The sequence below is a fragment of the Nothobranchius furzeri genome, chromosome 8, assembly GCF_043380555.1.
Source record: "Nothobranchius furzeri strain GRZ-AD chromosome 8, NfurGRZ-RIMD1, whole genome shotgun sequence".
NCBI classification, from domain to species: domain Eukaryota; kingdom Metazoa; phylum Chordata; class Actinopteri; order Cyprinodontiformes; family Nothobranchiidae; genus Nothobranchius; species Nothobranchius furzeri.
This window is the reverse complement of record NC_091748.1, coordinates 58,750,438-58,771,868: the sequence shown is the minus strand read 5'-3', so window position 1 is coordinate 58,771,868 and position 21,431 is coordinate 58,750,438. Positions and strand designations below refer to the sequence as shown.

General features: G+C 40.9%; 2 protein-coding genes across 3 annotated transcripts; one reads left to right on the top strand and one right to left on the bottom strand.

The window, feature by feature from the left end:
- The first annotated feature begins 3,680 nt into the window (after nt 1-3,680).
- Nucleotides 3,681-10,488, top strand: tmem47 (transmembrane protein 47). Its single transcript, XM_015970564.3, has 3 exons — nt 3,681-4,078; nt 7,644-7,784; nt 10,288-10,488. The coding sequence occupies exons 1-3, from the start codon at nt 3,853-3,855 to the stop codon at nt 10,464-10,466; spliced, it is 546 nt and encodes a 181-aa protein (XP_015826050.3). The 5' UTR covers nt 3,681-3,852; the 3' UTR covers nt 10,467-10,488.
- Nucleotides 10,489-12,175: 1,687 nt separating this feature from the next.
- Nucleotides 12,176-20,983, bottom strand: tab3 (TGF-beta activated kinase 1 (MAP3K7) binding protein 3). 2 transcript variants are annotated; one of them, XR_011521338.1, is made up of 8 exons: nt 20,820-20,983; nt 20,016-20,187; nt 18,357-19,554; nt 18,104-18,264; nt 17,737-17,830; nt 16,627-16,675; nt 12,870-12,953; nt 12,444-12,508 (listed from the first exon to the last, which is right to left on the bottom strand). XR_011521338.1 is itself a non-coding variant. In XM_015970563.3 (7 exons), the coding sequence occupies exons 2-7, from the start codon at nt 20,115-20,117 to the stop codon at nt 12,363-12,365; spliced, it is 1,785 nt and encodes a 594-aa protein (XP_015826049.1). In that variant the 5' UTR covers nt 20,118-20,187; nt 20,820-20,983; the 3' UTR covers nt 12,176-12,362. The 2 variants fall into 2 exon arrangements, 1 of the variants encoding a protein (XP_015826049.1); XM_015970563.3 differs by lacking the exon at nt 16,627-16,675 and having other exon boundaries at nt 12,176-12,508.
- Between the last annotated feature and the right edge of the window lie 448 nt (nt 20,984-21,431).

Below are 21,431 nucleotides of genomic sequence, written 5' to 3'. Positions count from 1 at the left end.
TAAAAGTGTATAAAAATTGTATTTGTGTGAACTGGTCTGAAATCTTAGAGTTGGTTCGTGATGGCAGAATTACCAGTTCCAATTCAGATTAGCCTCTTGTAAATCTGTCTGTTCAAGATTAACCTTTATTTCTCCAAACTGAAGTTGTTCAAATGACTATTACCAAGCAGAAATTTTGAACTATCACTTGAAAATAGACAACAAACTATTTATAAATTGGAATAAAACGAAATTCGTGATTTTTGGTAACAAGAAGACAGATGATTCTGTTACATTGTCCATAGATGGTACTTCAGTTGAAAGAGTAAATGAAGTAAGATTTTTAGGGGTCATCTCGGATCATAAACTTAATTGGAAACCCCATATAAAATATATAAAACAAAAACTGTGTAAAAGCATTGGACTTTTAAATAAAGTAAAAAGTATTTTGGAGTCATCAACACTTCATATATTATATTATATTATTCATTTATTGTTCCATACTTGACTTACTGTATAGAGGTTTGGGGCAACACATATAAAACAAACACTAATCCTTTGTTTTTATTACAGAAGAAAGCTATGAGAATTATATATAAAATAGATTTTAGGGAACATACCAATAGACTGTATATTGAATAAAAAATTATGAAATCCAGGGATTTGGTTAATTTGAAAACTTTACTAATTATGTTCTGGGCAAAAAAGAGGTTACTGCCAGTGAAGTTACAGACGTTTTTTGTTTTGATTTCAAATGATGGAAAAAATAGAAAGAAATGGTAAAACTGGTAAATGGCCTGTATTTGTATAGCGCCTTCTTAGGGTTCTACGACCCCCCAAGGCGCTTCACAACACAATCAGTCATTCACCCATTCACACACACATTCACACACTGATGGTGATGAGCTACAATGTAGCCACAGCTGCCCTGGGGCACGCTGACAGAGGCGAGGCTGCCGAGCACAGGCGCCACCGGTCCCTCTGACCACCACCAGCAGGCAACGTGGGTTAAGTGTCTTGCCCAAGGACACAACAGCAGAATTCTCTGGTCGGAGCCGGGATCGAACCTGCAACCTTCCGATTACTGGACAACCCGCTCTATCTCCTGAGCTACTGCTGCCTGAGTTTAAAGGAGTTTTTGCACAAACAACATTAAAGCAAATGTGTATTTCAGTATATGGAGTAAAATTATGGAATAATCTGGATCATGACCTGAAAAAATGTTTAACTACCGATCAATTTAAGAGACTATATAAAGAAAAAAAAATCATGGAATTGTATGATTGATAAGTAAATATTGAATAAGTATATTGATAAGTTTTATTGTGATTTTGTTTACAAAGATAAGGAAGTTCTATACTTGGTTTGTGTATAAGGCCATTCTGTAAATTATATTGTATGAAATAGAAAAGGGTAGGTCATATAAGGCTTCTTTTCACTTAGGAGACTGTTGATTGTATTTTGCATGAATGATGTAAGAAACTGCTGAGGGAGAAAATAAATTAACAATTAAAAGAAAGATGTTTATCTTTTTTGACAATGTTAACAAAAATATACCTGCAACTCATTCATTCACAAAGTCATATGAACAACAAAACATATGGACATTGAGTTTAATTTAGTTTAGCTGTAATGTTTCTGCAGTTGAAAATGTGCAGGACAACTCCCCAGCAGGGAATGGACACAAATAGTATTAATACTTCCTGTTGTTAAGAATGAGACGTGAAGAAAGTTGTTTTTTAAAAAATGCTGCAGACAGCAATCACCTCTCTCTCTCTCTCTCTCTCTCTCTCTCTCTCTCTCTCTCTCTCTCTCTCTCTCTCTCTCTCTCTCTCTCGACAGTGTTATTGCATCGTGGTGTGAATAAATGAAATCTCAAAGAAAGAAATCTCTCCCTCTTGCTCTCTCTCTGTCTGTCTAGTCTGTCTCTCTCTCACTCTCTCTCTCTCTCTCTCTCTCTCTCTCTCTCTCTGTCTCTCCCTCTTGCTCTCTCTCTGTCTGTCTCTATTTGTCTGTCTCTCTCACTCTCTCTCTCTCTCTCTCTCTCTCTCTCTCTCTCTGTCTCTCCCTCTTGCTCTCTCTGTCTGTCTCTGTCTGTCTCTCTCTCTCTCTCTCTCTCTCGCTCGCTCTCTCTCTCTCTCTCTCACACACACACACACACACACACACACACACTCTCTCTCTCTCTCTCTCTCTCTCTCTCTCTCTCTCTCTGTCTCTCTCTTTCTCTCTCACACTCTCGTTCTCTCTTTCAGTCTGTCTCACTTTACAAACACAGACACATGTGCATGCACACATACACACACACACACACACACACACATACATACACACACGCATCACATAATCATCCTCATCATCATCGTCATCACCATGCATGTGATGTAATTAATGTTGTTTTAACTAAAATATAATGTTGTTTTGTTCATTTGATGACTTCATCATCTTTATCAATAAACTAAGCATAATATGTTCCATGCTAAATGTTCATGTTTGTGCGTGTGTGTGTGTGTGTGTGTGTGTGTGTGTGTGTGTGTGTGTGTGTGTGTGTGTGTGTGTGTGTGTGTGTGTGAGAGAGAGAGAGACACAAAGTGAAAAGGGGAGAGAAAGGGGGGAGAGGGAGGGAGAGAGAGAGAGAGAGAGAGAAAGACAGAAAAGCAGAGGGAGAGAGAGAGCGAGAGGGAGAGAGAGAGAAAGAGAGAGAGAGAGAGAGAGAGAGAGAGAGAGAGAGAGATTGAACAGGAGATAAAATGACAAATAACTTGCTTCAAAGGGTTTTGTTTTATTTTCCCACCAGTGTTTTGATCCTTGAGGCTTGTGAATGTTTGCTAATATCAATTATGTTCTTCTCTGAAGAACACAAGATGACTCTTGTTGCGATTTGGCGCTATAAACTTAAATTGAATTGAACTGAACCTATTGTTTTTATTGGTTTTGTCATTGACATGAAAACCACTTTTAAAAGTATATCTTTAAAACAATATGCCTGAGAATGTATGTGTGCATAGGTCAATGACTGATTGTGTTGTGAAGCACCTTGGGTGGTTGTAGAACCCTAAGAAGGTGCCATACAAATATAGGCCATTTATCAACTTTGTATTTTTTATGCCTAAAGATGAATAAAAATGGGAAAAAGGAATGATGAATTATCACAACTATTATTTAATAAAACGTTTTATTCCTTAGTGGAAATGCAATAAACTTTTGAGGATGCGCAGAAACATGCTGACCTATGACCTGGGGCGATGGGTGAGTCATGCCATCATGCAGGTTCAATAAAAGCCATTCTATATTCCCGCCGTAACCATTTGGTGTAAACTGGTCCCCGAAGACGTGGGGGTTCATATCAGATCTGGATTTTATTAGACATCCCCGTGATCTCAACCCTGTTATATTTTTGAAACACACAAAGTCGGGTTACTGTCACTGAAATAAAGACAAAATATTTTTAGCTTCCTAACCATGTCCATGGTTATTTATTTTTATGAACACCAATCTGATGATATAATGACCAATCTTACTTTTCATATTCCTGCTGTCAGTATTGAGATGAGCCAATGAGGATGACTGTCAGTGGGGTGATGGCAGACCCACCTGACCCAGCCAGGCGCTAGGACCCAGCAGGTGCAGCATCGTGTTTAGTTACGGTATTTCCCTGACCTGCAGCTCTGTTCCGTCAGCAGAGCGCTGGATGCTCGCAGACAGCAGCGGCAGTCGCGTCCTCCTCAGGGCGCATCCAGCATCGCACAGGGGAGGGGGACAGCCACAGTCTAAACCACACTCCATTCATGGACTCCAGGAGCGACTCAGACCTGCACATACTATTGTTTTCCCACATTTCCTGCGTTTTTGGATGATTTAGAAACTTCAGGCATGGCTTCATCCGTGAGCGGTGCAGAGGAGGTCCGGGTGTCGGCGCTGACGCCCCTGAAGTTGGTGGGACTAGTGTGCGTGTTCCTCGCGCTCTGCCTGGTTGTCGGGGCTATGGTGAGCCCAGCTTGGGTCACGGCGGACGACCAGTACTACCTGTCCCTGTGGGTGTCCTGCAGAAAGCCGCTGAGCTTCGCGGAGTGGTCCTGCGACAGCACGCTGACCACCGGTGAGGCTTCACACTAAATGAAAGTTTTTAAGCCGTGTTGTTTTGGGATGTTTCCGTTTTAATCGTGGCTGCCTGCAACATTCATTCATATTCAAATGAAAGTAGCAGGCGGGAGCGACAAAGGCTCTCTGCACAAGCAATCTGTTCGGTGGGTGAGAATTAAAACATTACCCGCGAGAAGAAGGCGGTAATTACTTTATCATTTAATTGGCTGGTTAATTTAAACCGCAGAACTTTTCTTCATTTACTGAAATAGTAAAAGAAACGTCAGCACAAAACGGTAAGAGAAATAAAGGTTAATTTAAAACTCAGCGTAACTTTGACTTGTTCCCTTTGCTTTGGAAACATTTACCCGGAGCGCCGCGGAAGGATGTGGGAATGTAGCCCGGCCAGGAGCGCTCCAGATGGGGTTTCATTTGGCCTTTTGTTGCATACAAAATGAGCCTTTGTGTGGGTTTCTGCACCGGCCAAGGAGCAAGGGCAACCTAGAACACAGAGCTCCCCAGAGATCCAGATGCCTGCAGATTAGTTACCAGGGAAACAATTCAAGCACTTCAGAAATGCAGTTTTTTCCCCCAGTTAAGGATTCCTCCTGATGGACCCTCTCCATTCAGCTTGTCTGTCTGAGTTTTATAGGCTTCTGCCATCATAGCTCATTATTTTACACTAAATGATAAACGGGGTGGGGGGGGGGGGGGGGGGGGGTGTCACAGCTTTGGGATTTTACTCAAAAATGACAGATTTTTTGACTCAGGATTAAAAACCCTTTATCATTTTCTTGCAGTTGCATTTGGGAACATTTTGGTTGAGTTGATTAATTAAAAGATAAACAAAAATATAAAGCTATTTTAAATGTAACTAAAGTAAAAAGGCTTTATATTTTAGACTTTTTGGACCTGCACATGAAGCTTACATAAGCATATCCCATCTGTGCCCATAAATATTTCATTTATTCGCTGCCCCTGGCCGCCTCCTGGGTGCAGTGTGTTGATTTGTATTTTTCTAAGTCCAACAAAATGTTTTCTTTCCGTCTGATGGGTGACTGTGGGTCACACTGGCCCCATTCCTCCTCTGTCAGCCCAGACAAAGTGCACTTTGGTGCCAAATAAAGACATGCAGTCTGCACGTCAGCTCTCAGCAGCATACCTTGGTAAATGCACGCAGCAAATTTCCCATTTCCTCCAGCTTGTGCTTATTGATTTGAATCCTAGTAATCACTTTCTACCCTCCCTCCTCACCCCTTCAATCTCCTTCTCACCCTTTAACTCCCCAATATTTTCCCCAGTGTCATGCTCTGGGCATTAACTAAATCCTGTTAGTCTGAAACAGGCAGCTGGTCACTCAGATGTGTTTGAACTTGCTCTATACGAGCCGGCGTTTGTCCTGAAAAAGACAATAAAACAGTTGAAAAACTGACATAAAGTGCTATACCTTGTTAGGGTTTGTTCACAGTCTGTAAACTCACACAGAAGTCCATTATAAAGTTGTTTGTTTCACACAGACAGATAGGATCGGGTGGGGTTGGAGGTCAAGTTTAAAAGGTACAGACGCAGCGTTGAGTTTGGAATGTGGAGCTGAAATGCAAGTGTTGTGTGTCGACGCCAGCGTGGTGTGAGGTGAGGGGACGAATGTGGCGCCAGTGTGTGAGACAGTCCAGCTCAGTCAGGGTGGTGGCATTAATAATGTAATATTGATCCCATTTTGGGAGCTTATCTTCTCTCTGAGGATGGTCACGGCTCAGTGGTGGCCTCATTCAGGTGGTGGAGAGGAGCTTAAACCAGGAGCCTGAGACTGAAAAATTTTCTGGCTTCAAAAATCCTCAGCCCTGCTGCCCTGAGACAGTCAGGTTGAAAAGAGAATGAAAGTGATACTCGGGGCTCTTCTGTGACACAAATCTGTCTCACACACACACTGAACCCAAACCCGCAGGTGTCTTGATTAACACTTTGCATGCATGCAGGGGGATCATAATTAACGCTCAGATCAGATCTTCTACTGTATCTCCTTTTCCATCTGTCAGCACGCGGGGCTCAGATTATTAGTTTGGCACTTCCTGATCGTTCAAAGCCCCCCAAGCCCCTCCAACTCTGGCCTCGTTTCTTCACACGGAAAACAGGCTCTGTAGAAAATCTGAGATGGGATGACGTTCTGCATCCTGCTGTTCCACAAGCCCACTGATAAAGCTGCTGATCGATGCCGTCCAGCACTGGCCAACTGAAATCAGCTCCGGCTGAAGGCACAAAGCTGACCTAGAGGAGGTATCTTCGGAATGATGAGCTGTGTCGTCTGCAGGTCTCGCTGTTTCTGCTGAGAAGCAGTGAATACTGATGGGTCACTGTGTGTGTGTGTGTGTGTGGGGGGGGGGGGGGGGGGGGGTCTGCTTAAGCTCTTTCCAACATCCTGTGGTGACAGGAACATGTATAAAAGCGACCATATTTGGTCAAAAGTAGTAGATGTTTGTTTATATTTAAGCCACTTGGCCTCTGGAATATAAAGTTCCCTTCCAGTAAGGGGGAACCGTGTTTTCAGCAGCTTAGGTCATCTCACTTTCTCACTGCTGCTGAGTGTTTTGTTGATTTTTGCCTCAATTGGAAGGAAATCGTCTTGGCAATAAATGTAATCTTTTTATTATTCCCTGACCCCCCTAATAACCAAAAACACGTATTAAGTCTATCAATGACTCTACATTAAACTGCACACATCGACCTACCATTTGATGTTATTTCATCCATCCACCGTACTTTAAATGATCTCCTCCTGTGTAATCCAATGCCTTCCTCTGATATCCTCCTCATGTTTACATGCAGACCTCCTGTTTTTGTAAAAGCTAAGATCCCCCTACCCCACCCCTCCTCTAAACACTTAGCTCTTTTCTAAAACATAATTTTCAGCCCATTTTTTAAACAGTTTTGACGCCGTTTGTTTCCATCCTGCTAAAAGTGGGAGACAGATGATGGTTATTTCCAGTCAGGCGTGTTTTTTTTAGAGTGAATCTCAGTGAGTTGCTGAGAATGCTGCTGAGCTGGCATCAGCCGGAGACGAAGGGATACTCATTATCCGAGCCACCTCACAGAATCGCTTTTCCCGCTGCTCTGGGATTCATTACTGAGGTGCTGAAATCTAAATGTAGCAGAGCGTGTTTGTGTATTCGCTTCCTGTCGAAGCCGAGAGGGCCGTGCTCTGATGGAGACTTGTTCACAACTTGGTACGCATTCCTCATCTGTTCAGCCGGTCGTTGATCCCCAGCGGCTCACATCACAACATCTTGAGACATCACCAGCTTTTCAGAATATGCAGCTCTCCTGGCCTCTGGACCACAAATAGTTTGTGTTTACTCTGCGGTAAATCCCCACAAGCTCTCCTGGGTGGGATCGTTATTTTTTTTAAGTGAGATTGAGCAATGCAGTGTTCTTGTGGCTCACCACCATGACCTTTGACCTATTCTGCAGATTCACTTTCTTCTTTTGTCCTCCCTCCTTTATGCCAGCATAGCGAACTGCTTTCTAGTGCACTCTTTTTTTAAGCTACCCATGTCCCTCACTTCTGTCCCTCTGCTTCGTCTTAGATTGGCAGATCGCCACGCTGGCCCTGCTGGTGGGCGGCGCAGCCCTCACCATGCTCTCCTTCCTCATCGCTCTGGTCTCTCTTTGCTTCAGCTCCAGGAGTCGCTGCTACAAGCCAGTGGCCGTCATGCTGTTCTCTGCAGGTACGTAGAAGTGTTTTTTAGAGACGAGGAGAAAGAATAAAACATTAAAAAATCAAAGCTCTCAAAATTAGCCTCAAGACTTTAGCCGCCTTCATTATTATCTCTAAAACAAGTGTTTAGGGTTGATTGTGTTTGGGATGATGTGTATGTGCAGGATGTGAATTTCGCATACGATACATTTTTGTCTATATTTTTAGATCTCTATAACAAACATTGTTCTATTAGAAAATGTCAGGGGAAGAAAAATCGTAACAGAAAACCATGGATGACTAAGAGTTTACAAAAGGCATGCAGAAAGAAAAATGTACTATATAGGAAATATTTACTATTAAAAACTAGTGAAAGTGAAAAAACATATAAACAGTATAATAATATGTTGACCTCTATCACAAGAAGACAAAAAAAGGAGCAATATAATACATTATTAGAAGGAAGTAAATATAATATTCAAGCGACGTGGAATATTATAAATGATATTATCAATAAAAAAATTAATAAAACAGAATTTCCTAGACATTTTGTAAGTAAATGTGGCGATATAATGGACAATAAACAAGATGTCGCTGAAGAATTTAACAATTATTTTGCTGATGTCGGTAAAAGTCTGGCCAAACAAATTCTTTATTGTGATAAAAAATTAAATATGTTTGATCACCTTATTAAGGATTCATTCTTTCTTTTTGGGAGGGATCAACGACGGTGATATAATAGAAACTGTTAGAAAACTTAAAAATAAGAAATCCACTGATATTAATTTTATTGATACATTCATAATTAAAGAGATCATTGATTTATTTGTAAAACCTTTGACTTTTATTTGTAATCTATCCTTTCAAAAAGGTGTTTTTCCAAACAGCATGAAAATAGCTAAAATAAAACCAATTTTTTTAAACGGAGACAAACTTTGTGTTGATAATTATAGGCCAGTGTCCCTACTTCCTCAGTTCTCAAAAACATTCAAGGAATTATTTGCAAAACAGCTGGATCTTTTCATTGAAAAATATGGGTTACTTAGTGAGCACCAATATGGGCTTAGAGCCAAAAGAACAACTGCATACTCAATTATGGAAATGGTAGAAAAAATAACAGAGGCCAGGGAAAATGATGAGTATTTTGTTGGGATTTTTTTTTATTTGCAAAAAGCATTTGATACTATTGATCACAGTATATTATTTTTTTTAAATGGAGACGTATGGAATAAGAGGAGTAGCTTATTCATGGTTGAGTAGTTATTTGGACAATAGGAAGCAATATGTAAAAATCAATAATACAAACTCAAAATTTAGGAAGGTTACTTGTGGTGTTCCCCAGGGATCTGTCCTTGGACAAAACTTTTTTTTTTTTACTTTACATTAATGATATTTGTAAGGTCACTAATTTATTGAAATTTGTCATTTTTGCAGATGATACAAATTTATGTTGTTCAGGTAATATTTTACAGAAACTTTTGCCCTTAATAGAAAAAGAATTGGGAATCCTTAAGACTTGGTTTGATATTAATAAACTATCACTCAATTAAAAAAAAACACTAAATTTATGATATTTGGTAATCAAAAGGAACTTGACAGGGAAATTAACTTAAAATATGGAATGTTGAAATTGAAAGGGTGACAGAAATTAAAATTTTGGGGGGTGGTTATTGATCATAAAATGAAATGGAGACAACATGTTTATTACATTAAAGGAAAACTCTCTAAGATTATAGCAATACTGTAGAAATCAAGACATACATTGAGTTATGCAGCGTTACATATTGTTCACTCATACCACCTTACATTTCATACTGTGTGGCAGTCTGGGGACTGACTAATCAAACATTAGTGCAATAGTCCTCTTATAAAAATGTGCAGTACGTAATATTAATAAGGCAGATTATTTGGCACATACACATCCATTGTTTTTAAAATCACATTTTATGAAATGCCATGATTTGGTTTACTATAAAATAATGCAAATAATGTATAAAGCTAAATTAAAGTTACTTCTGCAGAGTATACAAATGTTTTTTTCTTGTGTAGAAACAAAGTATGATTTTAGAGATATTAATAAATTTATTGTTCCTTCGGCAAAAAAAGAAGTTAAAAGGAAATGTATATCTGTGGTGGGGGTTCAATTATGGAATAATGCCAATGTAAATGTAAGAACTTGTGGTACATTTTTGTTGTTTAAAAGGCTGGTTTTGAAGATAATTTTTGACGGTTACAAGATTTTATAAGTTGTGTTGTAAATGTAAAAGTATTGTGAACTTATTTGACTAAATGGTGAATATTTCTCTTCTTCATTTCTATTTTGCTTAAATTGAACAGATTTTTTAAAGGGGTAGAATAATTTGTTAAAAAGGTCAGGCATAAAAAAAGCATGTTGCTTCGGCCTGAGCCTTTTCAGTCACTTTAAATGTAATGTAATGTGTTATTGATTATATTATTGTTTTGACTGAATAAATTCAATTCAATTCAATTCAGCACGCTCGTGTTGACATTTGTGCATTCTGCTTTCTTTTTAGTTGTTCTTCAAGTGTGCAGCCTGGTCCTGTTCCCCATCAAGTTCATAGAAACAGTCAGTCTGAGGGTCTACCATGAGTTTAACTGGGGCTACGGCCTGGCCTGGGGATCCACCATCTTCTCCTTCGGAGGCGCCATCCTCTACTGCCTAAACCCCAGGAACTACGAAGATTACTATTAAAGATACACGTCAAGAGTAGAACCCCAGAACTCTTTGTTTCACTCAGTGTCCACGTGTTAGAAATGTATGTCTCACGGTGCACAATCACACACTGGAGATGGGAAAAACTTTCATAGGGTCTGAACTGAGTTCTTAGATCTGATGCTTTTGTCTCAAGGACTATCCTCCTTAACCACATAGATGCAAGTGAACATTCTTCAAAGGAAATTCAAAACTAGACAATTAAAAGAAGACATTGGTAGCAATCACAAAATCCTGCATCCCCCTTTAAAAAAAAGCTTCAGATGGTCTTGGACAGGCAGTCTGCAGGGAACAGATGGTTCTTCTGACCCCATACCTGCACAAATTGGTGAAGTAATAAACCACAGAGCAGAAAAAATAAAAACACTGATGCAATCTCAGGCCAATGTAGAGGAAGCTGCCCTGCATGACTGATATCCTCATAATGACAAAGCGAGGAAGACATTCTACATTTCCCCTGAGATGCTCTCCACACCTGGGCCACAGCCAAGACTTTTTCCTTCAGTTGAGGTGAAAAGATTTGTAAACACGGGCCTAAGGAGCGATTTTATTTCATCCTGCCCTATAGGAGTCCACCAGAAGTCTCAAAGACACCAATAATAAGGAATAACAAAGACTGAAAAACATTCCAAAGGAACATGTACTGGTTAACGATTAGCACCGCCTGTCACAGCCGTGGTTTTCAGCCTCAGTCCCACTTCGGTTGTGGTGAATCTGGTTTATGAATATTAATGCATTCCAAGCAGAGCAGTGGGGAAAGTAGCAAATGACCGTGTCTGCTGAGAGAACACGTCTGCATGATCATGCAATTCAGCATGTGATGACTCCTTATCTCCTTTTGAAAGAAATGTGAAGTAAACAGAGAAGAGAAATAAATAAGTCTCTGTCTAAAAGACACATGGCTGTTGACATCGAAGGTGGTGTCCTTAATAAAAGCATTTAAGAGAATATTTGAGTAAAAGGAGGAATGCATGAGAAGTGAAGTCAACGACCTGCACCCATCTGTTCTGGGATCGACCCGACTCCAAAATGACATTTGTGTTCTTGAACTTCCTCCTCTTACAGCAAAGTGTGCATGCCGCTATTGTCTACTGCTGTTTCTGATCACCAACACAATAAACATGTACAACAGGAAACACGGACTCCAACCAACTGCAGCTGTGTGTCGTCAGGTCACATAGAATCAGCTCATTTATTAAGTACAGCAAGTTGAGGCCTTTGCACAGGAAATCAACATCTTATGAACACATAATACATGGTGGCATAATATGCATAGAAGTACAAGGACTATACTTATATGCAAGTGTCTTTAGTGTTCTTTCAGTGAAATGAGCTCTCACACAGAGCCAGATACAGTGTACATTCTACATTAGTCACAACTTATATATTTCTTATTGTTCTGCGTTGAGAAAGGGAGTCAGATTAAAGAGAAGGTGCCTCCAGTTCAAGTTCAGTAATGGGCACAGTGTAAACAGGGCAGTTGCTCACTTCTGCATGGAATGTTCTCTATAGGTAAACCGAAGCCTTTTCCCTTCAACCGTTTTGACCTTTTGCAAAGCCCGTTCCACTCACTGTCCCCAGTTGCAGCATTTTGTGTCCCCGTTTAGACATTTGCCAAGACAGGAAATTTTCTGTCCAGGAAAAATAATATTAATAAAAAAAAAATCATTATCAAACTAAAAGAACCGAACGAGGATCATAGTGCACAGCAGCAGATGACAGGAGAGATCAGAGGGGAGATGGTGGCTCTTCCTCAGCAGGTAGGAGAGATTTGATTGACCGGGGCGGACGTCAAGACAGATTCTGGAGGGCTGGGGTTTTGGAGTCCAAAAACTTGCAAAGGATGGGGCAAAGGGATAGGCAAGACAGTGCAGTTCAGCTGTGGCGCGGCATCTCACACTGCTCACAGCGGTTGAGTGCAGGGTGGTTGAGGAAGGTGCAGCTTTCACAGTTCCACTGAGCTCCTTCAAAGTCCTCGTCTCTGGGAGGCGCCGCCACTGGCTTGGAGCCCAGTTCCCCTTCTAATAAAACAAAACAGCAGGTTTGAAAGGGTTTGAGTGCACGTGCAATAGGACCTAGTGTGTGAGGTGCGGTATATGCACCACACATTTCAGAGTCTAAACCCCAAGTAAGCATGAATTCAAGCAAATATCATTACAGTTTAAAATGAGCCAAGCCGTATGAAGGATTTCCACACCAAGAGAAGAGGCTATAACCCAAAATCAGCTCCGATTTCCATTGGTTACTAAAAGCCCCAAGTCTTCAAAAAGAGAAGGCCCTCTCATAAGTGTGTTAGCCTGATTCTCTTTCATCTAATTCTTGAGATCATATGAAATCAACAAAGCCTCATCTTTATGCTCCAACATGTGCACCTTTTCTTACCTTTCCTCCCAGTTTTGGGCGGCACAACTGGACCAGGCTGGATGTTGTCATAAAAGTTGTTCATTGCTTTTGGGTCAAATTTCCCTGCGGAGTGAAGCAGAAATCAAATACACGGTTAATCTGTTTCAGAGTGCTCATTTCAGTCAGTCAGCTTTGGTTCCAAACGATCTCCTCGACTGATTCGAGACACATTCAGACCAGGAAAATATGTTTGGGTTGCTGGAGTTCACCTCACGGTTGTGAGGACAAATAAAACATAATTAAGAAAAAGTTCAGCCCTGTTCAGATGGATTAATTACTGCATGCATGCACACTAGGGTTGGGACAAATTATTCGACCATTGGCGAATTACATTGGCAGTTACGTTTTTATTTTTTTACAGGAGGTGATTTGTTTGTTTGTTTGCTTGCCAATGAGTTAGTGTATTAATGACAGATATTTAACACGTTACGCACAGAGAATATCACAGAGGTAACTGACAAGTAAAGATCTTCATCTGAGCATTATCTCTCACTTTCTTCGCATCTCCCTGCTGACAGAGTGTGCAAGCTCAGAGAGTGTCTGCAACGCTCTTGACACTGTGCACAAGAGTGCATTGTCGAGTGGAAACCATTCTATCTTTCAGGGAGTCCAGTAGACTTCTAGTTTTTTATTTGGAGAATTTTCCCCTAATTTTAAAACTTTGCTGACTGCTTTGAGCCGATCAGGGGAGCGTGGATTAGAGCCCTGCACTGAAGCCCTAGGCCCTCGGGTCGGCCCGGCCCGAGGGCCTAGGGCTTTGGGCCAACGACTGTGTAATTACCTCGGACACGGGTCGGGCCAGGCGCCTTTATTTTTAATCGAATTCATAAAAAAAAAAAAAAAAAAAAAAAAAACTGAAACACTTGAACGCAGCAGCACCTGCCTGCTTCTCGTGCACCGGCACCGTTAACTCAGTTAAGGTCTGTGTGGTTTATAAATGTGCCGATATAAACAAATTCTCAAACTGCTGATTGAAACATGTGCCCCTATTCTAATATGCCATTTTATGTCCACTTTGATGTCAGAAACCATTCGTTTATTCTCATGAAAATGGCAGCATTCTATTTTTCTGTGAATAAAGTCGCTCTGCAGTTAAAAAAATACAGCAGTCATTGCTGTTTTTTTCTAACCGGAGAGCACATTTTCAGAGCGGCAGATTAAATTTACAAACGCTATAATAATTGGGGGCGTTTATTTAATCTGCCGTTCTGAAAATGCGCTCTGCAGTCAGAAAATTAGAATGCTGCTTTTCTTTTAATTGCACAAGAGCGCATTTTCAGAGCAGATTAAATTTACAAACGCATCCAATTAATATAGTGTTCATACATTTCATCTGCCGCTCGAAAAATACGCTCTGTTAAAAAAAAGCTGCATTGATTCTGTTTTTCTTTCTTTTCTTTTATTTTTTTTTTTACTACAGAACGCTTCTCGCAGATAATTAGAATGCTGAGCAATCTATCACACTAAAACATTAAGAAAGGTTAAAAAAAGTCGGGCTCGGTCGGGCCAGAGAATCCTGAAAACCTTTTCGGACCGGGTCGGGCTGGGGCTCCACCCCCTCGGGCCGGGCACGGGCTCAGATTTTAGGCCCGTGCAGGGCTCTAGCGTGGATTCATCCAGAACAACATTTAAACAGAGTCTGAGGCAAAAGTCCAGAACCTCAAAACCTCTTCAGCAAGCCCCCTCAAGCTGCAGGTGACCAGCTCAGGTTTACGCACAGCAGAAGGCATGTGCGTTCAGGCCGCAGCAGGTGAAATGTTCCTAATTCCTAAATCGTTTAATTGCATTGTTTATATGTTCAGCATGTTTGAACTAAACATTATTTTAAAATGTATGGAAATGCAACGTTGAATGATTATTATTTTAAAAATGAAAGTAGCGTCGGGGATAAATGTGACCTCTGGCTGTGAGCAAATGCATCCTCCTCAGAGTCCAAAGGAAGAAGCGACTCATCCATTTCCTACTCAAACTTCTAAAAGAAAGAAACCCAGTAGCCTTTGTTCAGAAAAAAACATTTAGCTTAAATAAAATACCACAATGGTGGGAACCACAAGGAAAACACGAGGCTTCTTTTTAGCACTTTAACCACGTTTAATACGAGCTGTTTATAAGTCAATCAAACTACTAATACAAACGTAAACAAAATAAAATAAATCTAAAATTATCTTACAGCAAAAATATGTGCTGTGCTTTTATTTTTAAAAAATCAGTGTTTGGATTTCTGTGATCACAAATCAGCCCGTGCATCACGACGTATTAATCACCCACCGTTGTTTATTGGACTGACAATCAGCGGTGAAAAAAATTATACAAATCGCCCAACCTTAATATGTTATAATACTTGTAAATAAACGGCTTAAATGTGGGACTTGAGTTTATTTACAAAAAAAGGGTTTTTTCTTCTTGTTTTCATTTTCAGGCCTGAAGCCGTGAGCCTTACTAAAACCACTCCTTGTGCTTCCGTACATGTTAGTAAAGGAACGGTGGCGTTTTTAGAAATGAACATAAGAAATAAACATCTAACTTCAATGCACATTGTTCTAATGTACAATACTTTTCTAAACTTATCTTCAGCCACTAAACCAAAACAGTAAATGGGATTGATAACGTTGCACAAAATGAATCAAGTCCGTCCTCGGCAATTGTACGACTTAAATAATGAAAATCTCTAAATCAGATTTGTGATAATCATCGACATGAACTCTCCCTGCAGCAAGAGGGATAAGAATACTTTCAGTTGGCTAAAGAAAATCTGTTACAACCCCTCGGCTATTCACATACTGGATATAATGATTTGTTTTCATTGGGGGGGGGGGGGGTGTTGAACGGAATATGTATATGTCGATGACGGAACCACATAAAAGAAATGTAGCAAATGTTTGCGTGTAAATTCTCCAGTATTCTCTCAAGTATCATTAAACAAAATATCACAATATTTCAGTGTATTGATATTTTCTTACATTCATTCTTATATTAATGCCATATCTGTAAATATCAGTTTTAAAACAGATATTAACGTTGAATATCAATATCGACCCACATGAAAAACACCTATAGAGCCCGTTAGAGAGGCGCAGAAGGGGATAAACTAAAAATGTTCCATTTAAACAAAAATAAGGTATTTTTAGAGGGGAAACAGTCATATTGTTTAAAGTCTGACATGATGAAGCACGCTAATGCTAGGTGGTTTGTTACATTACTATAGAGGTCTACAGTGTAATTTGTCATTTTGACTAATTTTGATTTTGCCTTTGAGTTTCAAAATAATAATAATAATAATAATTACAGCCTTAAGTGGTATAAATCTTTTCAGCACAACCTGGACTGTATGAATTTATGCTTCTTTTTTATATTTGGACATAAAAGGATTGCATATTGGACCTTAATTCACTCAAAAACAAAAAATCAGAGTTGAAAAAAAGTTAAATTTTTTACTGTGAAACCCACGAACATGTATGATGAATGTTTTTTTTTATTATTTAGAATGGCAATCAGGACTGTAGATTTATTTAAAAAAATATGAATAAATACAGCAAGCAACACATTTTTAAACGGTTATTTGCTGGAATATGACAGAAATTGTTCGTTCGTCTTTGTACAATTATGTACAGATCAAAAAGATGCCCAAAAATATATAATTGTGCCAAAATAAGTCACAATTATGCTAATTCCTTATCAATATTTGAACAAATATTTACCATTTACATAATAATAGGATTTTTTTTACTTTTAGTACCTCTCCTGTCTTACAAGCATCACAGAGGGGGCGGGGCTTTGCCTCAATCCTGGAGACAGAGAAATAACACCAGTGCGTTACAAGAGCAGCTTCTTCTGTGCCTGCCAGGACCTCATCTTCCTTGTAATGACCCAGCTTCTCTTTTACAGTGTCTAAGGGGAAGGATGATCTGTCACATTATCAAAACCCTCAATGTGGCGTCACACTCCAGCTGCAAGTCTCACACTCCTGTCTTCCAGCTAGAAAACAACTGAGCTGCTGGGCATTCATCGTTATCATCCTCATGTATACCTGAAAAACACACTCAACTACACGTGAATAACCTTTTCGTCACAGATTGCTCCAATATCTAACTTTTACCGTCAATGTCCATCTCACAGCTTACCACGCTCCACGACAGCTCATAATCGCGGCTTTCACAACTTCTCTGATTGTCTAAAAAAAGGGTGTTTCTTTAGTTTAGCATAACTCTGCTTTTACCAGGCCTGTTAACAAAATGTAAAAACTGGGGTGCAGGTTATAATCTCCTTTTTAAACCTAAATTGGAACCGAAAATCGGGGAGGCGAAGTCTTGCTGCTGCAGCGTCCCAAATCAGACCTGCTCAAAAGACGCGGGTCCGCGTCCGCAGACCTCAGAGGGTTATACGATTTATCTCACAGTGTTAGCAGCTTCCATCATCAGCCTCAGACTTTGCTTACCACAAGACGGCCAAAACATTTGCAGCTTCAGAATGATTCAGAGTGAAACTGTTCACACTCTTGAGCCTGCAGCCACAGAACATTTTTAGATTTCAATATTTCCATTCCGAGTAAAACAGATGGTTGCAGCCGTTTTCCACACGTGCAGAAGTAGTAAACGTTACTGGTTGTGTAATCACGCAGCAACCAAGACACTGAAGTGAGGGTTCAGCAGCTACAAACCAGCCAGTAATTTCCTAACTCTGCACCTGCATGCACCGTGACAGATGCTCATCCATCATCTCAGGTCAAACTCTGTCTGCTTTGGGGCTTGGCTTGTGTGAGATCAATTCTCTCATAAATCAGAAGCACACTTCAAAAGGTTGCGTAGCGATGTGTTTTTGTTGTGTGTGCATGCGTGCGTGCATCTACCTCTAGATTGCAGTAGATCCATCTCCTTCAGGGTGCAGTCGATATCAATCTGCAGTTGTCTGTTCAGACTCCGAAGTCGAGTCATCTCTTCAGGCTGCAGCCCATACAGACATCCCAGTCAGTTCAAACACAACTAGACCATCTAATGAACTTGATTTCAAAAATAAAATAACGGGTATTGAACATCACTTTGCACAATAGTCATAAAAAATCCAAAATACTATCATCACTACACAATAAAGATTGCTTTAATTATCTCTCCATCAGATCTTCCAGTTTCACAGCTTGTGGTTTTACCTCTTGTCTAAAGAGATCAGCTGTATTTTTTAGCCAAGTATGCAAGTCTAAATACATGCCAAGTCCTTACTTTAGGAATGAGATTTGTGGCGTTGACTCGTCTAAAGCGCCTCTGAAGGGCGTCGTACTCCATGTTATTGACATCAGCCTTCACCTGCTCTAGTTTCTGCTTCTCCAGCATCAATTCCTTCAGCAAACGCTCCATCCTCGCCCGCTGGTGGAGCAAAAGAGCTGTGGAGAAGCACGCAAATCAATGTCCAGGGAAAATAGGTCAGTCACAACCGTGGTCAATAAAACACACGGGGGAGAAAGCAGTCCTTTACCTTGTGTGTAGGCATAGTCATCAGAGCCTGAGCTTGAACGTCGAGGGAACTGTTGAAAGTGAATGGCGATGCTCCCTGGCAGAACGGAGATGGGGAGGATGGGTGCAGGAGCAGCACTGTGCTCTTTTTGGTCTACTATGTTGAGAAGAGACTCTGCTTCAGCCACAGGAGGTGAGCTCTGTGGCCTCTGAGGCTGACCTCCAGGAGACACTTTCATTTTGAAGGTAGAGCCTTGCTGAGGGGATGAGGCAGGCCGAGGCCTTGTACTCTGGTGCTGCAGGTAAATCCCAGGGTGGAACGGTGAAGAGCCTGGGGGTCCGCTGATTGCGATGCCCCGTGAAGGGGAGCTGGGTGAAGGGCTAGTGGCCATGTAGAGTGTACCCTGGGGGTGTGGGGTGTGCACAGGTGAGTTGCTGCGGGGGTTTTTTGTGTGGTAGGGCCGGTAAATAGGCTGTTGCTGGTGAAGGTAGGGCATGCCAGGAAGGGTTGGAGACCCAACAGAAGTTAAGACGTATTGCTGGTGCCCGGGTTGAGGCTGGGGTTGCTGAGGCTGGACCTGATGCTGAGGGGAGCTGTAAGGTGAGCCATACAAGGGAGTATTATAAGGAGACTGTTGGTGCTGATAAACAGGTACCCCTGAGGAGGACCAGGGTGCTGGCTGTGGGCTCTGAGAAGGTGAGGGTCGAATGTACATGGGGGTGTTAGCATTAGCATAATGCCCTTGAGGAATTTGCAGAGCGTGAGGGACATTAGGTATAGTTTGCGAAATAGTCACAGTTATAGGGTTCATAGTAAATCGAACAGGGGTGTATGGAGGGGACATGCCTTGAATTGTGGGTGGAGGGGTGGAGGTGTTAGCCGAGCGATTTTGATCATTCATAAAAAATGGATTGTACCCAGGAGAAGGGGCCATTGTGGCAGGAGCCGATAGTGGTTCAGGGTAGCTGGGCCTCTGGGGTTCTATGTGACTGTCACTGGTGCTGTGCACTAAGGAGCGCCCCACTCCCGCTCCTCCTCCGTTTGATTTGTTTGCTTCTGTACCTGGGTAGCCCAGGCTGATGTGTAGCATGTTGTTTCGAGGCAGTCGCACCTCCTCTGGACTTTGATGAATCTCTGGGCTTGGATGGAACTCTCCATACAAGTATCTGATGCTCTCCTGGGCCAGCAGGTGGCAGCATACATCCAGGTTATTGTTGTTCTGCAAAGAAATCACTCAAGATCAGCACTCATTTTAAGGCTTTTGAAGTAAACGGTTCAAGAGTTCATCTGGTACGCTGGTTAATAAATAAGATTATAATTCAAGCTCTTAATCAGCATTTAGATTAGATAATATTATTAATAGCTTATGTTAATTTGTTACAAATATGTAATAAATATGCCAGTATTCTGTTGGGATAAAAGGAAATGGAAATCCAATAATTATGAGTTAGGTATTTGAAGAATATTTCTGAAAAATAATCAGTTCATCCAATTTTGTCTGCATACCCTTAACTCAGATATATCTATTCCGCTCTTTAGTTTTACACAAACTAAAAAATAAAATTATATCTAATTTTAAAAAACAAACAAAATCTCTACTAAACTAAAGGATGTTAACTAATGACGATATTGCAAAGGGCACTTTTGAGAAAATACAAGACTTTCTTATGCGATGTTTACCTGCAGTAGATATTGTGACACTACCCCCTCGGGGATTTCCGGGAATCGCTGCTTGAGGTCCTGCAGGATGTTATAGTCGAGCTGAGAGCCTCCCTGCGCCATCCTGAGCCGACAAGAAGCGTCAACGCGCCCAAAGCTGCAAGTGCCAAACTAACCAAGCTCGTCTCATCCCCTGAAGAAAAGAGAACTAGCACTTAAAACTGGCAGGACAGGGTAAAGTCTGTCACATTAAATTGACAGTTTGCCTTCAAAGCACACCCTGAAGTGTCATCAGTAATCTCTGATGAGTCTAAATGCAGTTTATTTTTTAACAAAACACATTTTTATCTTACAATTTGGGGGGACAGCCCAAATACAACACATAAACCTAAACCTAACATCAGAGATGTTCCGTTTTCATTCACGTTAGCACATGGGTGAAACTACCAAGGTGCCTGTCAGTCGGTTGTTTGTTTGTTTAGCCACATTGGGGCCAAACAACAACGACACACAACGCCGTTAGCTACCAGGCTAGTTTCAACGTCAGTTAGCTTCCGGAGATCACATAACCAGCACCTGTGTGCAAAGTGGCTTCAGAGGGATACGCTACTGCTATTTGTGTTAGCCTAAACGATGGTACCTGTCACTGATTCAGGAAGGCTATCATCTAAACAAGACACCTGCCTACATAAGATTAACTCAGCTCCTAAACTGGCAGCCAGCTAGCGTCACTAATGCTAACATGGTCAACTGTCACAAGCCCAGCAGATGATGGATAAGCCAGCTAACTACGCTATAAGCAGCCGGCGGGTTAAAATAACTCACCATGTGTTAAAAGTCTTCGTTGCACCTGGGACCATAGCTAACCCCCGGAGAGAGCTTTGATATTCTTGAAAAAAGAAAGTGACGTTTTTCTATGTTTTTGTTTCGGGAAAATAACTTGTAGTTTCGCATTCCAGCGTCAGGCCCCTGCCACTGAACTGCATAGCAGTCAGTTTATCGCGATAATGTCAGAACTTCTCGCACCAGCAGGAAGTTGTTCAGATGGAAGCTGTCACACGACTGCGCATGTGTGAAGCCATCCATTGTAGAACTCGAACTCCATTCAGCTTTTCAACTGTCTGACCATAAGCTCGTATTTTTTTTTAAATAAAATATACAGTATATCACATCAGTAATTTAGAAATATATTTTGACAAAATAGTCTAAATTTACCAGATTTTTAAAAATTATATTAAATGAATATACACACATAGCGTTTTTGCTCATTGAGAGAGGTTTGATGTATTGGCTGATCAAGTGCTCGTCACAGTGCATTGTGGTCCAAACATGGGCCAGCATTAACCATGGACAGATTTTTGTGGTGTGTTTGTACACTGTGTTGTCAGGACACATCTATCATTAAGATCTATTCTAAAAGATAATGAAGATCTATCT

Bases quoted from the DNA above. Each gene is read 5' to 3' on its own strand.
- tab3 (XM_015970563.3), bottom strand. From the start codon at position 20,117: ATGGCGCAGGGAGGCTCTCAGCTCGACTATAACATCCTGCAGGACCTC. The intron at 19,555-20,015 runs GTAAACATCGCA...ATTTCTTTGCAG, and splicing joins TGTCACAATATCTACTGCAG to AACAACAATAACCTGGATGT. The intron at 12,954-17,736 runs GTAGATGCACGC...TTCACTCCGCAG, and splicing joins GGATCTACTGCAATCTAGAG to GGAAATTTGACCCAAAAGCA.
- tmem47 (XM_015970564.3), top strand. From the start codon at position 3,853: ATGGCTTCATCCGTGAGCGGTGCAGAGGAGGTCCGGGTGTCGGCGCTG. The intron at 4,079-7,643 runs GTGAGGCTTCAC...GCTTCGTCTTAG, and splicing joins CGACAGCACGCTGACCACCG to ATTGGCAGATCGCCACGCTG. The intron at 7,785-10,287 runs GTACGTAGAAGT...CTTTCTTTTTAG, and splicing joins CGTCATGCTGTTCTCTGCAG to TTGTTCTTCAAGTGTGCAGC.